The sequence below is a fragment of the Chelonus insularis genome, unplaced genomic scaffold, assembly GCF_013357705.1.
Source record: "Chelonus insularis isolate UGA/USDA-ARS -01 unplaced genomic scaffold, ASM1335770v1 contig_352_pilon, whole genome shotgun sequence".
Taxonomy (NCBI): domain Eukaryota; kingdom Metazoa; phylum Arthropoda; class Insecta; order Hymenoptera; family Braconidae; genus Chelonus; species Chelonus insularis.
The window spans coordinates 357,971-373,122 of NW_023276517.1; the positions used below are offsets into that span (position 1 = coordinate 357,971).

The 15,152-nt window shown below is 31.7% G+C and overlaps 2 protein-coding genes across 3 annotated transcripts in view; one reads left to right on the plus strand and one right to left on the minus strand.

The window, feature by feature from the left end:
* Positions 1-10,397, plus strand: part of trio (trio Rho guanine nucleotide exchange factor) — a 30,213-nt gene extending 19,816 nt beyond the window's left edge. The window contains exons 15-28 of one of the 2 annotated variants that reach the window (XM_035082961.1): positions 3,217-3,289; positions 3,583-3,925; positions 4,019-4,102; positions 4,364-4,695; positions 4,808-4,967; positions 5,280-5,507; positions 5,611-5,799; positions 5,935-6,167; positions 7,153-7,402; positions 7,954-8,491; positions 8,594-9,125; positions 9,332-9,667; positions 9,750-9,942; positions 10,015-10,397. In XM_035082961.1, the coding sequence (XP_034938852.1) occupies positions 3,217-3,289; positions 3,583-3,925; positions 4,019-4,102; positions 4,364-4,695; positions 4,808-4,967; positions 5,280-5,507; positions 5,611-5,799; positions 5,935-6,167; positions 7,153-7,402; positions 7,954-8,491; positions 8,594-9,125; positions 9,332-9,667; positions 9,750-9,942; positions 10,015-10,116 (3,593 nt within the window). In that variant the 3' untranslated portion in view covers positions 10,117-10,397. Of the gene's footprint in view, positions 1-3,216; positions 3,290-3,582; positions 3,926-4,018; positions 4,103-4,363; positions 4,696-4,807; positions 4,968-5,279; positions 5,508-5,610; positions 5,800-5,934; positions 6,168-7,152; positions 7,403-7,501; positions 7,652-7,953; positions 8,492-8,593; positions 9,126-9,331; positions 9,668-9,749; positions 9,943-10,014 lie in introns of those variants that run through there. The other variant, XM_035082962.1, reaches the window with a different exon arrangement.
* Pep (Protein on ecdysone puffs) lies at positions 10,395-14,824 on the minus strand. Its single transcript, XM_035082980.1, has 7 exons — positions 14,714-14,824; positions 14,207-14,496; positions 13,989-14,129; positions 13,125-13,360; positions 12,294-12,603; positions 12,052-12,210; positions 10,395-11,983 (listed from the first exon to the last, which is right to left on the minus strand). The coding sequence occupies exons 2-7, from the start codon at positions 14,492-14,494 to the stop codon at positions 10,706-10,708; spliced, it is 2,412 nt and encodes an 803-aa protein (XP_034938871.1). The 5' UTR covers positions 14,495-14,496; positions 14,714-14,824; the 3' UTR covers positions 10,395-10,705.
* Between the last annotated feature and the right edge of the window lie 328 nt (positions 14,825-15,152).

A 15,152-nucleotide genomic window follows, 5' to 3' on the forward strand; every position in this document is an offset into this window, starting at 1 on the left:
GGTAAATATATATTATTAGATATTAATAAAGTTCGTTAGTAATAAATAAAAAATTTCTGTAGTAAATAAAATTGATTAATAATGGAGAAAAAATTTCCCTTGCAATATTGGTTTTTATATGACACTTAATACATTCAATATTTAATAATAAGAATGATTTCATCATTTTTTCTAGATTTAGAATTTTTCTATTCTACATATATCAGATTAGAGATAAATCTATATTCACATCGATAAATACGTACTGAAATACTATTATTCAATTGCATATTGAGAATCAAATATTTTCCAATAGTTTGATAAAATGTTCTCCACGTATTTGCACATTTGGTGTCAATACGTTTATTGAAGATAGAGAAAACTAATATGTAAAGCTGCTAAATCAAAGCTAAATATTTTTTGTTGCCTATATACACCAATCAATTATGTAATATTAGACTTGACACATGTGCATCTATTATTGATAGCTCTATGTTGGTGATATTGGAGCAAAAACTCTTTGCAAAATAAAAAAGAAGATATTTTTATAAATACTTTCAAAATATATAAAGATTTTTTCTCGGTTTTTAATTGTCTACCATTAATGTGTTCTACCAGTTATAGTTTATGTTTTGAAGACAATAATTGAGATAAAATATATAGAAAAAATTGAAATTACTTTATGAAATTTGAGCAGTCATCAAATATTTATCTTAAATAGCTCATTTACTTCAAGAAAGATAGTATATTGTACATTATTTGCTGTTGATCTTATAATGTCTAGTCTTTTCCTCCAAGAAGAGTAATTTTCCTTCGTCTTCAAATTCCTTTTTTCTTGGAACGAATTATTTTATTTTTTCTTCAATACAAGAAATATAATTTCCAATAACTACTACAGCATATATATGCATTCTAAATACTTACTTTTTTTACTTCTTATAATTTATTCTTTTGAAATTCAACGTGTCATTTGAACTTTGAAATTCATTAGGTTCTTTTTTTTCTGCAAGAAACTGATATATTTTTCCTACCTCAATATTCAACTCTATTTAATTGAACTTCTTAAAGTAGATTTTCATATTTAATTTAAAATAAAGAAACTAGTAATTTTTTCTTATTTATTATTCTCTGTACTCTCTCCTTCTCTCTTTCTCTATTGAATAATAGATCAATTTAATTTCAAATCCTGATTGAACAACAGTGAATCAGTTATTATACTCTATGGAATTTTTTTATGAATGAACTGAATGTTTAAATATTAGATCTTACGTTATATATAGGAAACAACGATATTACAGAGTTAACTAGAGACAGAAATGCTTGTATATTCTGGCTGATATCCAAGTACGCAAGCATCATTCCATCGTCGGAATGTTTTCAATTTTCCAACTATCATCGTTTATGATTTTGCGTTTACAATGACATTTATGTGAAGATTTTTACGTAATATTTCATTACTATTGCTGTTAAAAAAGAAATCAAATTCATATTTCAATTAATCATAAGAAGAGCTCTAATTGAATAATTTATTTAATTCAATGTATATTCTGTAATATCTAATTTGATTAAAATGTTGGCACCATCAAACGAATTCTGGTGACAAAAATATTAAATTTATTCAAGCAAGAATATTCTGTCAATTAAAGCTAATCACTGTAACTATTGTTCCACAGTGTTTCCACTTGAAGAATTCAAAGTCTTCATCTCTCTCAGTAAAATCGATTCATCATTTAATTCATTATTCCATCTTATATTCCATGGCAATTTCAATAAAGCAAACGTATTCTTGTTATAATCTTCTACATTGAATAAATTCCTTCAGCTACACTTTAGCTAAGGTGATATTGAAATTGAGAGAAAGAAAAGAGCGAAATGAGCAAAAAATTTTTGCTCTTTATTAGAGATCAAACCATCGTTATTTAGTATTGAGTCATCCTTTACTTTCTTCAATAAAAGAAATGTCTACAGACGTGAAAAACGTGATAAAAAAAAATAAATTGTCGTCGCATCGACGTATCGCATCTAAAAATATGACGAAGAGACTGCCTGACGTCAGAAGCATCCTCGAGAATCACTTGGACGGCCTTTGGTTGGCTTACTTGTATGATACACTCAACTAAGTTGGAATTGAACCAGAAGAGGAATCGAGACCCGAATAACTATTTCCGCAACGATTACGCTTGCTAAATGAGAGACTTCATACGTCGTGGTCAAGTACGAGCTCTCAGTTGACCACTCAAGAATGTGGAGATCACCAGCTTCTTTATACTCCCAGATTTATCTATTTCAATTGTAAAACAACGTCATTTCAGATACAGAAACGTCTTTCATCCAGTATCTGTTGGTTAACAAACAAAACTAACTCGTTTGAAATAAACAGCAATGTACACATGGTCATTGCCGTCTATTGTTACTTCCGGATGCTTTAAGCAGGTGTCTAGACAGTGTGAATATCTAAATTAAAGCAGGTTTTTTTGTTTTTTTGAGTGAAATAAATTATTTGCTTTCATGTGACTAAAGTACATAAAATTTACTAGAATGTTCCATTTTAAAAAGTTTGTTTATTTTTTTCTCTATGAAATTTTTCCACAAATTAGCTTACTGTGTACATTATTATTAATTTTGGAAATTGGTGATTATCAAAATAATTGATAATTAATTTTTCATCGGTGAAGTTATGTAATTGGATCCCGTTTGTGTGAGATAAAAAATATTTTTAAAAATTGTGAAATATTTGATCAAAATTTATGTCAGTCTATTTTCCAATTGTTTTTTTTTCATCAAAGTATAAACATTTGTAACTAACGGAGTGAATCTAATTGTGTGAAAAAACTCATTTCATGGATGTAGCAATATGGAAAAAATAAACTGAATATTTTGATTACTCGTTGACTGTCGACATTTGATGTAAACACATCACGATGGGAATCCTTCGAAATAAGAAACGAAGTAAACATTTAAATACAAGTACGTAGGAGGAATTGAAAAATTCATACATTTTTATCCAAATGATTTCATTTAATTAAAGAGATGAACATTTTCTGAATCAATAGATTGGATGTGCGTAAATAGAGTTCAATTAACTAAAAAGAGTTGGAAACAAACATAAGGAAGTTTTTAGTTTAAGTTGTATAACTTTTTGTATGATTTTTTAAACTTAGAGTTTTCTTGTAGATCTTAAGTTTGAGATAAATATAGTTAAAACTTTGTATATGACACATTTCAACATTGTTTCAGATACTGGTGGGAGCGACGGGAATGGATCGGCTAGTACAAGCTCACCCGGAAACAGAAGGCGTGGTTTTGTTGGGTAAGTGTTAGATTAATAAAACGTCAACTACAGATATAAATACTCAAACTATTTTAACACCAGAGTGCAAATAAAAAAATTTTATTTTATTGTTTTAACACTTAGACTGATAGAAAAAATTGGAAAATTTTATTACTAATTGTCCTATCAATAGTCATGAATGATTTATAAACTGAGAATTATTTTCATACACTATTACTGACATTCTCTATAATTAATGAAGCTTTATATTTTTTTTGAACTGATTCTATCAAAATTTAATTTATTAACAAACTTTGATTTGTTTTTTTAAGACGGAAATGGTTGCCGCAACAATTTCGTAAACTCAGTCAGGGTAAAACGGAAAAATCAGGGACAGATCGACCCTCAACCCTCAAGAAAACTAGCTCAGATAAGAGATTTAAACTACCGGCTAGTGACAAATCAGGTCGAACAGTTTCCGAGGGTGAAGACGAGGAGGAAGTTGAATGTGATGATAACGAAACCCCAGCATTCTTGGAACAAAATGGAGGAGAAGATGCTGAAGACGATTTCGAACTACCACCACCTATGAAACCGATTACTGAACCCATTTTAGTTGCCACTGGAAACGGCCCTCCAGGGTCTACAATACCCGATGAATTACCTGGCAAAAGGGTAAATGTTTTAAAGCATTTCAATCTTCCTAATAAGTTAGACAATTTATTTATTATTGTTAACGTGTTTTTTTTCTTTTTCAATTTATTTTAGACTTCTGAGCGATCAATAAAGAGTTTGGATGGGGCCACAACTGCTGACCTCGCAGAAATAGAGCAGATAGTTAAAGAGAGAATGGTATTTTCATTAAACAATTGATTTGTTAATTATTTAATTGATTGGAAAGAAGTTTTAATTTATTTATTTAATATCTTTCACAACAGTTTAAAATAGTTTTCCAATTTAAATAAATTTTTATTTGAATGAAATTGTCAGATGGTAGTAAATTAGAAAGAAAAAGTTGCGAGATTGTGATGAAAAATAGATCTTCATGGAAATTCGTTTAAAATTATTTTTCCAAGTAGTTGTAAAGAATAATAGAACTTTCAAATTTTTTAGGAGCAACATACAGAAAACCAAGAACGTCATAGTTTGATGAGAACTCCGGGTCGCCCTCCGTCTACTGAAGACAGTTATAGTGGAATGAACAGTTCTACAACTTCAGAAGAAACAGATCCTGAGGCAACAGCACTTTCGAAGCGGCAATTTGTCATCAGGGAATTGGTAGACACAGAGAGAGATTACGTGAATGATCTCAAGCATATCGTTGAGGGATACATGGCTCTCATGAGAGATCCTGATTGTGAAATTCCTTTACCAGAAGACCTTCGTGGTGGTAAAGACAAAATGGTCTTTGGCAATTTAGAGGCAATATATGAATGGCACCGAGAGTGAGTGCAAATTTTCTATAATAAGAGTCATAAGTCTTTATGACTTATTCTTTGAAGCAAAATATCAATAAAAGAAGAAATTCATTTTAATATTATTCGTTTTATTTTTTAGTTTCTTCTATAAAGCTCTTGAACGTTGTTTAGAAAGACCTGAAGAGCTCGGTCCTCTGTTTAAACGATATGAAAGAAAACTACATATGTATGTTGTTTACTGTCAAAATAAGCCAGTGTCTGAATACATTGTTTCCGAGTATATTGATACATACTTTGAGGTAAATACAATTATTATCTAATAAACTATTTTTAGACTAAAACTACGATAGTTAATAAAGTAACTTTTATTCATTTTAAGTTATGTAACAGAAATTTATTTGAGCTAAGAGAGTTTATTGGCCAAATATTTAATTATTGGAAAATTCGGATACCGATGACTGTGATATAACTTTAATACATTATAAATTGTAAAAAATTTTATGATATGTCGCTTTAATATAAAAGCGAATTTGTTCAATTTGAATTTTAATCTAACGTTAAATTAAAAACTATAATGAATGACTTTATTAATTAATATGATACTTCCGTAGGAATTAAGGCAGAAACTCGGTCATCGTCTTCAGCTGTGTGATTTGTTAATAAAACCAGTTCAAAGAATAACGAAATATCAGTTACTTCTTCGTGAGGCTTTACGATTAACTGAGAAAACCCAAAGGATATCAGAAATTGAAGGACTGCGTGCAGCAGCCCATGTAATGCGAGTTATTCCTAAGGCTGCAAACGATATGATGGATGTTGGAAGATTGCAAGGTTTTGATGTGAGTTAATTTAAATATAAAATATATTCGTAGAAAAAACGTAGTAAGAACTGAATGCTTTAGATGATTATGGAAATTTATGAACGCTATTTTATACTTTTAGGGAAAAATAACAGCGCAAGGAAAACTGTTATTACACGGCCCGCTTATAGTTGCCGAGCTATCAAATTTACCGGCTCGAGGACGCGAGTGGCAAGTTTTTCTTTTTGAACAAAATATCATTTTTAGCGAAGCGCTTGGCAAGAAAACACAGTTTACAAATCCTGCCTATATATATAAAGCCCACATTCAGGTAAATAAAACATATCATTTCTTATGGCAATAATAAATTCAATTTTTTTTATGATAAAATTTTTTATATTACGATTTTTTTCTAAATAACAATAATTGAAAAAATTACATGAATGTATATATTTATTGTTGACAGGTTAATAAAATGAGTCTAGAAGATTCAGTAGATGATCCAGATAAGTTCATCATTCGTTCAACAGATCCACGAAAACCTGGATTAGGTTTTGCCTGTAGTATAATCGATGACACTGGTCCCCGAAAACAAGAATGGGTCGATACGATTACAGCGATCCTTCAGACTCAACGCGACTTTCTTAAAGCAATTCAATCTCCCATCGCCTATCAAAAGGAACTTACCAAAGATCCACTGTAAGCTTCTTAACTTTCACAATCCTGAAACAGTTACTCATTGAACTTATACTTATTGTCTGTCACATTTTAACCTGAATATTTGTTCCAACATATTTTTGTATATTTTATATGAGGATATAAGTGACCATGAGATAGTTGAAAATGGATAGAAATTTTTTCCTGGTCCTTTGAATCTATTTTAACTTATATTTCACAACCTTTTAAACTAAGGACCTTCACTTACTTTCGTTTATCTGTATTTCTTAACTCGTTCTCAACGTAATTAACACTCAACTACACTTCTTTGCTCCCAGAGCCTATAATATTTGCTAATCCGTTCCAATGTGCAATGTATTTAATAATAAAAAAATTTTTAAAAAAACGAAAAAAAGAAACGAAAAGCACATAAACATTTTTGTGGTGGAACAGGTGACGCTTGTTTTTAGCGTGGGCGTGTTGGTATCAGTAGTATAAACAGTGAAAAATTGTACGATATATTTATAGTAATTTTAATAACGTTTATAACACCGCACCTAAGGGTTTTTTTCAATAGTCCTATGGTGTATGTAAATATTACCTAATTATTTGAATGCGAAAATCAAATTATAACCAACTCATGAACGTAACAACTTTGTTTAGAATAAATGATAAATTGATGAACTACTGTTATACTAATTGAATGTTACAACCTTTTCCTTATTAATTTTAACTGTTTGCACTTTGATTTCAATTTATGTCTAATTCTAATGTTTTCAAGGGTGATATGGTTTTAATATTTATACTTATACCTTTTGATTAATATGTACCTTTGTCTCACAATCCTAGCAACTTGCCAATATCAATTTTAATGGATTCCAAAAGGTATACTAATTTCCATTATATCTGTAATAATTGTGTTTGTTTAGGTAGAATAATTTATTACAGTTACATAATTAATTGGTGATATTACTATTTTAATAACAAATTATGGTCATTAATATTAATATAAAAAATACTATTCTAGTCGTTCAACAACTCCAGAACCAATTACTCGAGCAGCAGTGTCAGTGCCTCCAATGCTGACTGTTCCTGGAGCAAACAATAAGGAAAGAAATAATAGTCACAGGAAAACACAAGCAGTTCATCGATCACATACTGGTGGTCTTGATGATTCACCACGAACTCCGTCGCCCACCAAAAGTAAACTTAACTTTTTCGAAGGATTCAAGAATACTTTACGGGCACGCTCTCCTGTCCGCACTAATTCCATTCCGGTGAGCTAAGATCAATAAAATGATTGCACGAAATTGCTACCGAAATTTAATCTTGGAAACATGTTACTATTTTCAAAGAAATAAATGTACTTCTTACAGCTAAGGGATTCTTCCGCTTCCTCTTCCTCTTGATGTCTATTGCTATCTGCTCTCTATTGCATTGCCTTTTGTCATTGCAATGACATATTGCTGTTACTAAAATTGAAAAAAACTTCTGAGCATCATTTATAAAAAAAAAAAAAAGTAATATTAATAGGAACACTAAAAATAAGAAAAATTAATAAAACCCCTTTGAAAAGTACAAAGAAACTACGTATAATAAATAAGCTAGTGTCTAAAAGTGATATATAATTGCATCTAATTAAAGAAGAATAGAATCATTTAGAGACGGGTTATAGACTAACTTTTCATCGTGATATTTATAATGGTGATGGTGGAGGTGCTACATGGTGAGCATGAAGCATCTTTTCGATGCATGTCTCAACTTCTTCTTTGTTCTCTTCATTTTCTTCTTTATTTCATTCTTAATTAATAAATAACAAATATCTTAGGTTGCACCAGGTGCACGGGTAAGACTCGCAGCTGACTGGGGCAAACTTCACGCTGGTGATGAACTTGTTGTTTCCCATCTCGATGGACCAGGAGTTGTAGTTTCACCAGTAGATGCTAAAGAAGAACTTTGGATTCCTGCAAGTCTCATTCCTAATTCATCGATCAGTCGGGCTTGGTCGTTCCGTCCACGTAAACTAGATAATGAAAAACAAATCACCAGTCCTCAAAGAAGTATTGATAGAAAAACATTACCTCCAAGGATATTGCAAGGAAGTATTACGACTCCTGTGAAAGTATCAGTCGGAGATATTGCTAGATTATCCATTGAAGTAGAAAATTTAGAAGGAGCACATATTTCTTGGAAAAAGAATGAAGAACGTAATATTGAACCTGATGATCGTCATCAGATTCGTCAAAGTGCGGGATTAGTTTATTTAGAAATATCACGATGTCGACTAGAAGATGCTGGGACTTATCAGTGCAACATTCAAACAGAAAATGGATCATGTTCAGCAAAAATAACACTTTGTGTTACAGGTAAAAGAATAATTTAATTACACTTAAATATATAATTTAATTGCTTTAATTGTGAAATATTTATCTGTTTAACTTACAAAAAAAAAACAAAAAATTTTTTAGGAGGAAGTGGAGCTACTTGGGCTCGAGTAATGGGAACAACAAAAGTTAAAGTAGACTGGGAAAAAGGAGATATTGAGGAAGGAATTTTGGAGTGCAGAACAATACCTTCTTCAACTTGGTTACCAATTGTCGAAGATATAAAAAGCCCTCCAGTGATATTAGAGCTTTCAGCCGGTGCTTCTTATAGTTTTAGAGTTGTAGACAAACTTGGAAATGGAGGAACTGCACCTTCTGCAGTGATTACTTTACCAATAGACGAAAGTATGAGCTGGGAAGCTGAACAGTTTGTTGGGAGATATTTGGAACTTGATGAGCTTGGAAAGGGTAGGTATGCACTTGTAAGACGTGCTAGAGATCGAGGTACTGGTCAAGAAGTTGCTCTTAAGCAAACACCAAGACACAAACAGTCTCGATTATTGACTAGAGCAGAGTATGACCTATTAGCATCCACTCATCATGGTAATATAATTCGTGCTTTCGCTTTATTTGAGAATGCACCTCAACCAGGCTTTGATACTATTATTCTCGAATTGTAAGTGTACTTTTATATGATTTGTTTCCTAAGTAATCCAGTTTACATGAAAATATCTTTTTGACCTATATAAGATGGCTTATTGCCAAATATTTTCAAAAATGAATTTTTAAGTTATTAAAATATAACTTTCTGTTAACTGTGTTACTTGGGAGTGTTTTCAAAACTTCATTCATTTAATTAAAAATTATTTTTCACTTTTACAGAGTTCGTGGTCCAACTTTGTTTACATATTTAAGTAAAAAGACTGAATACACAGAAGCAATGGCTAGCAAATTTGCTAATCAATTGTTGTCAGCCCTTCAATGGTTGCATCAACGCAATAAATATCATTTAGATGTCAAGCCAGAGAATGTATTAGTAGATCAAGACACTGGAATAGTGAAACTTATCGATTTAGGTGAAGCGGTTCGGGGGCCAGTTGATGAAGTTGTCCCACCTGCAGATTTAGAATTTGCCGCGCCTGAGCTTGTTCTCGGCAAACCTACTGGATTTTATACCGATTTGTGGGCTACTGGAGTATTTATTTATGTACTCCTGAGGTAAATCTCTATTCGTAAAATTTTATTTTTACAAAATTTAAAAGTTTATTTCATCAAATAACTAATTAACGAATATTTTCAGTGGTCTTTCACCATTTTTGGACGACTCCGTTGAAGAAACAACCGCAAATATATTAAAATGCGATTTTTGTTTTCCTGATGAATACTTTGAATCTATATCAAACGATGCGAAAGATCTTTTAACAAGACTTTTAAGTTTAAAAGGAGAAGAAAGAGGAACTACAGAGTCTTGTCTTGCATCACCATGGTTCAGAGTAAATATTTATCAATTTTGTAAAAGAAAAAATTTTTTAGAATTTAAAATAATTAATATTGATTTATTCTAGATATCTAAAGGAGCAACTATTCCCTCTGCAAGAATGGCAGCATTTATTGACCGTAGAACTCACTGTTCAAAGTCACATACAGATCATAACGAAGGCTTTTAATACTAAGGTTAATAGCCATATTGAAAAAAATTTCCTTACTGGATAAAAACCACTTAAAGCTGAACAAATTAGTTTTGTAAATAGAACATATAAATTTTTACCTCGAAGCAAGTGACTATTTTTCTCTATGTTTCTCTACAAATGATAAGAAAACTTGTCTCAAACTCATTTTGTAATAAATCATCTATTCGTGCATTATTAAGTAATTGACCATATGTAAATTTAGAAAATAAGGATATCATTGAGGATAGATTGATAATTAAAAAAAATGAGAACAATTATTGATACGTTTTATTTTATTGATTAGAATAAGACAAAACACGATACATAATTCATGAGTAAAAAGGCTTGGAATTATCATGGATATAAGGCATCAATTTGCATTTTACTAGTGCCTTCAATTAATTTTACATCTCTCAATAATTGGAATTACCGGAATGAAACCTACGTAAATAGATTTACAATTAGAGCATAATTATAGCTTCGTTAAAAATCAATTTAAAATATTACATAGTTCTGGCATTTCATTGAGTGATTATTTCTAGAATTCATAGAAAATATTGATGAAAGAATAGGTCAAATAATAAAATTATCGCCGAGATCGTCGTGCACGTTGATGACTACCGCCTCTACCGCGAAATCCACGGCCTCGAGGTGATTTTCCATGAGAGTTATTATTATGATTTGAGTTTGGATTTTCTCTTTTACCTGGTTGATCTACTATTATTGCAGACGAAGCGTTTTGCTGTTGTGTAGGTTGTTGAGGTGTTGACGGCGGCGGTTGATTTTGTGTTTTTTGTGTCGTCAATTCTTGTTGTTGTTGTTGTTGCTGCTGCTGCTGGGGCTGCTGTTGTTGCGGCTGCTGCTGTTGTTGTTGTTGTTGTTGTGGCTCTTCCTCTTCATCATCCCCAAGTAAATTACCGACTTCTGGCTCATTATCATTGTCTCCGTCACCCCAAGCTTCCATCGATTGATCACGGATACTTTCATCTTTGTCAGCTTTATCGTCTCCTTGTTGCTGCTGTTGACGTTCATCTTCTTCTGACTCTCCATCAGCTTCAAGTGGGTCATACTTTTCATTCCCATCTTTTTTAGAAGCATCTGTATTATCCTCTTGTGTATTCTCTTTCGATTCCTCTTTTATAGAATTTTCTGATCCATCAGCAGCTGAATCATCAAGTTTTCGACGTTTGCATTCAACTCCTTCATCATCTTCACTAGCCTTGGATTCTTCTACCTGTCCTTCAGACTCTTCTTTCAATTTTTCAGCATTAGTTTCAGTCGTAGATGTTAAATTTTTAACTTCTGCTACAAAATTGCGATAATGGGTAATACTACGTAAATGAGCATTCATATCGTCAACAGTTAACATAAATCGCCGACATTTTTCGCAATGATAACCTTGTACTTCTTTAACCAGAGAAGCACCAAGTCCAAGATGATTTTGGCGACAATATCGGAAAGATGGAATTTTATATTTAGTCATATTCATATCTTCAATGATATCTGTAAGATATTCAGTATTCTCTGGTAATTCATCTTCTTTCTCATTAGTTTTTGAATCTGGTCCAGAATCTTTTTCTTCATCTTCTGCGGAACGAATTTCTGATTCACCTTTTGGCAATTTTGCTTTTTTCGTCTTTTTTTGTTCCTCTGTTTGAGCAGCATTCACCATATGACTAGGTGTTAAACAATGTTCATCATATTCAATTCTGGATGGAAATTCTTTGGCACAGGGGCCACAACGAGGATGAAGGAAGACTTTTAATTGTTGATGTTTTTCACTCTTTCTATGACTAGAAAGAGTTCCATAAAAATTCAAATCACACATGGTACAGTATTCTCGGACACTCAAATCCACAGATACCTAATGAAAATATATTGGTTAATACAATTAATTTTAAGAAAAATTTAATGTATTTTTATAATAGTTACCTTCTTTCCACGACGTTTTGAATTATGAAGACTCAGTTCTCGCTGTTCCTCGGCAACTTTCAACTCGTGTCGCATAAAATCTACTCTTAATTTATATGATTCATCTAATTTATCCATCATCAACTGATGAGCTCTTCCACGGAGATGATTTTCAAATGACTAAAAATCAAAACAGTCTGATGAAGTTTTTGTATGAAATAAACTCGTTATATTCATATAATAAGTGGTTTTATTTTACTTACAAATCCATCCCACATGTGTTTATTGCAAACATGACAGAACATGTGACTAATTGGCACAGCTGCATATCGACTTTCTGCATGTCGAGCTTCAGATTTTTTTCCAGTGCTTTGTTGATCATCTTTTTTCGATGGAGAAGTTGCGGATGCATTTTTAGTTGCAGTAGTAGAATCAGTTGGTTCTTTTTCTTTATCAGCTTCATCAGATGGTTTCTCTTCAGATTCATTGACTTCCATAGGAGTATCAGCTCCTTCTTCTTTTTTGATTTCAACTGATTCATCTTTAGTTTCATCGGATTTTTCGTTTTCATCACTGATAAAAAAATTATTTATTTTAATTAATAAATTTTTCATTAATTTATACAATATTATTACTTTCACATCCTTTTGTTCTAAAGTTTTCTGGGGAGCAATAAATGCAAACCAATAATTTCTAGCATAAAAGAAATGACGAAAGAAGAGGATGCGAAGAGAAACAAATTGATAGAATTGGAGTTGCCTTGGATATCTAAAGCATCAGTGATCCGTAGGCCTTCAGATTAAGACCATGGGGAATACGTGAAGAAATTTTTTTACAATTAAGTCAACTCATCAAGAGGAGTTTCTTTTTAAATGGATAATAAATAATTGAGTTGAGAAGCCCCAATGATTAATTATCATAATACGAAATACGAACGAAAGAAAGTGATAAGAAAATATTTGTATCTCTTTATATTATATATTTACTGTAAGCCGTGACTTCTGTTAAATATATTTTTTTATTCAAAATTGATGAATATAAAAAGAAATATGAATGAGTGTAATTCACCAGTTGAAACAATGGCGAAAGCTTACCTTTTCGCAATGGGCTGCGTTTCTGCTTTCTCATTATCAGAGGTCTTAACATCCTGCTGTTCCTTTTTGCCCGTCTGATTTTGTTTAGAAGGATTTGGTTTAGAAGGTTTATCGTTGCGATGCTCTTTTTGGTTTCCATTCATACGTTGGTTGCCAGACTGGGACTGCGCACGAGATTGTTGTGCGGATGATGGGCCACGTCGGCCGGCGACGCCGTCGCGGGCACGATTGCCCATCTATTTAAGTGATAAGGTCACAAGGACCAAAAAGCCAAGCCATGAAAAGTCTGAATAAATATTTACTATTCGACTTTGTCGAATTGAAATTCTTTCTAGCAACCATATGGATTTTAATCATAGAAATAAATGCCTATAAATTTTTTAAATTATTTTATGAAATAATTAGGACAAGAAATGTGTCCTTTATTTAAAAAGAACATTCACCAAGAGGTTACAGAGCAGAAAATAATTATTGAATTGAATTACTTTGAGATTGACGTGAATTAAAACGTCTCTCTTGGACAATTTTTTCCAGTTTGATGACGAATTGTTCATTTTATTCCTGGTAGATTGTTATTTTAATAGTCATTATTGAAATGCGAAATAATCGCAACGATTGGTGTGATAAAAGAGAAATTTTGGGAATTATATGTATACCTTTCTTCAATTATGAATACTTTTAAATCAAGATTACATCCTTAGATGATTGATATCAATTCGATCAATCAAGCCTCGCGTATAAATATCATATGAATTCTTGAATGAAGTTGATGCGTAGATTAAAAAGAAATGTTAAGTGTGTTCTTTGAAGGTCCTTGAAAGTTGTTCTTGTTCCCTAACAAATTATCAAATAATATTCTCATACCTTATTATATGGTTGGGATCGTTGGCTTTTCACATTTCCTCTGATCGGCCTATCACTGAAACGGCCAGAAAAATTTTGAGAATTGCGATAGTTGGATCCCGGCCCGTTCATGTTATTTCCTAAGCTTAGCAGCGATGGAACCTGTTTCAAGACAAGCATCTCAGTTGAGTTGAATTATAAATAAAACTCGTTACGAAAATCAATGAGTAGTTGTTTACCTGAGGCTGTGTATCTTGTTGGGTTCTCAAAAGATTGCTTAAAAGATTGCTAGCAATGACTAGTTGAGCTTGAGGTGAATTTAAAGAAAGATTGTTGCTTGGAGTCGGCAAGATGCCTCGGCCTGGCATCACTCCACTTTCCCATGGATTTACACCACGGCTACTACCGCCGCTTCCCATATTACCCATACCGACGCTTCCTGATCCAACATTGCTTCCACCACCGCTTCCACGGCTGTAACTTCGATTTCCGAAGGAATTTCTTTTCGTTCCACGATTAAATGACATTTCTAAAATAAAATAGTTGTCGATATGAGATATTAATAAAATAATAGGCAAGTGACGCGTAATTGATTTTAACTAAGGTGATGGTACCGGTCAGTACACAACGAATAACTCTACAAAAATAATTTAATCTATTAAACTCTATTTTTTTATGCCACTGATATATTATTTAATAAATATTCATATTTGTATATAAATATAATAATATATTAAAATAATTACTTAATAAAAAGAGATCAAAGCACCAAGCGTCTCACACAAAGTAATGAAGCAGAGGTACTGATGCAAAATAGGAGAGAACTAGAAAATGGCGGATGATGATACTGTAGATATCTAAAAACGTATATAGTTAAGTAGCAAGCATACTATGCATTTATGTATACTTTATGTTTCATAAAAAATATAATTTTTTCATATTTTTCTAATTCAAAAAGCTATTTTCTTTACGTCAATCTTTTCATTTTTCGATTATTATCACTTTTATTTTTATTAAGTTGTAAATTGTAGTAAAAGTATCGATTTTTTTGATGAGAAAATATTTTTTAGATAACAATGATAATAACTATTGTTAAAGAGTCATTTATTTAATTGTTTGAAATGGATTTCATTCATATATTTTTATACATGTTTCTTTGTATTTGATAGAAAACGAAAATATTTA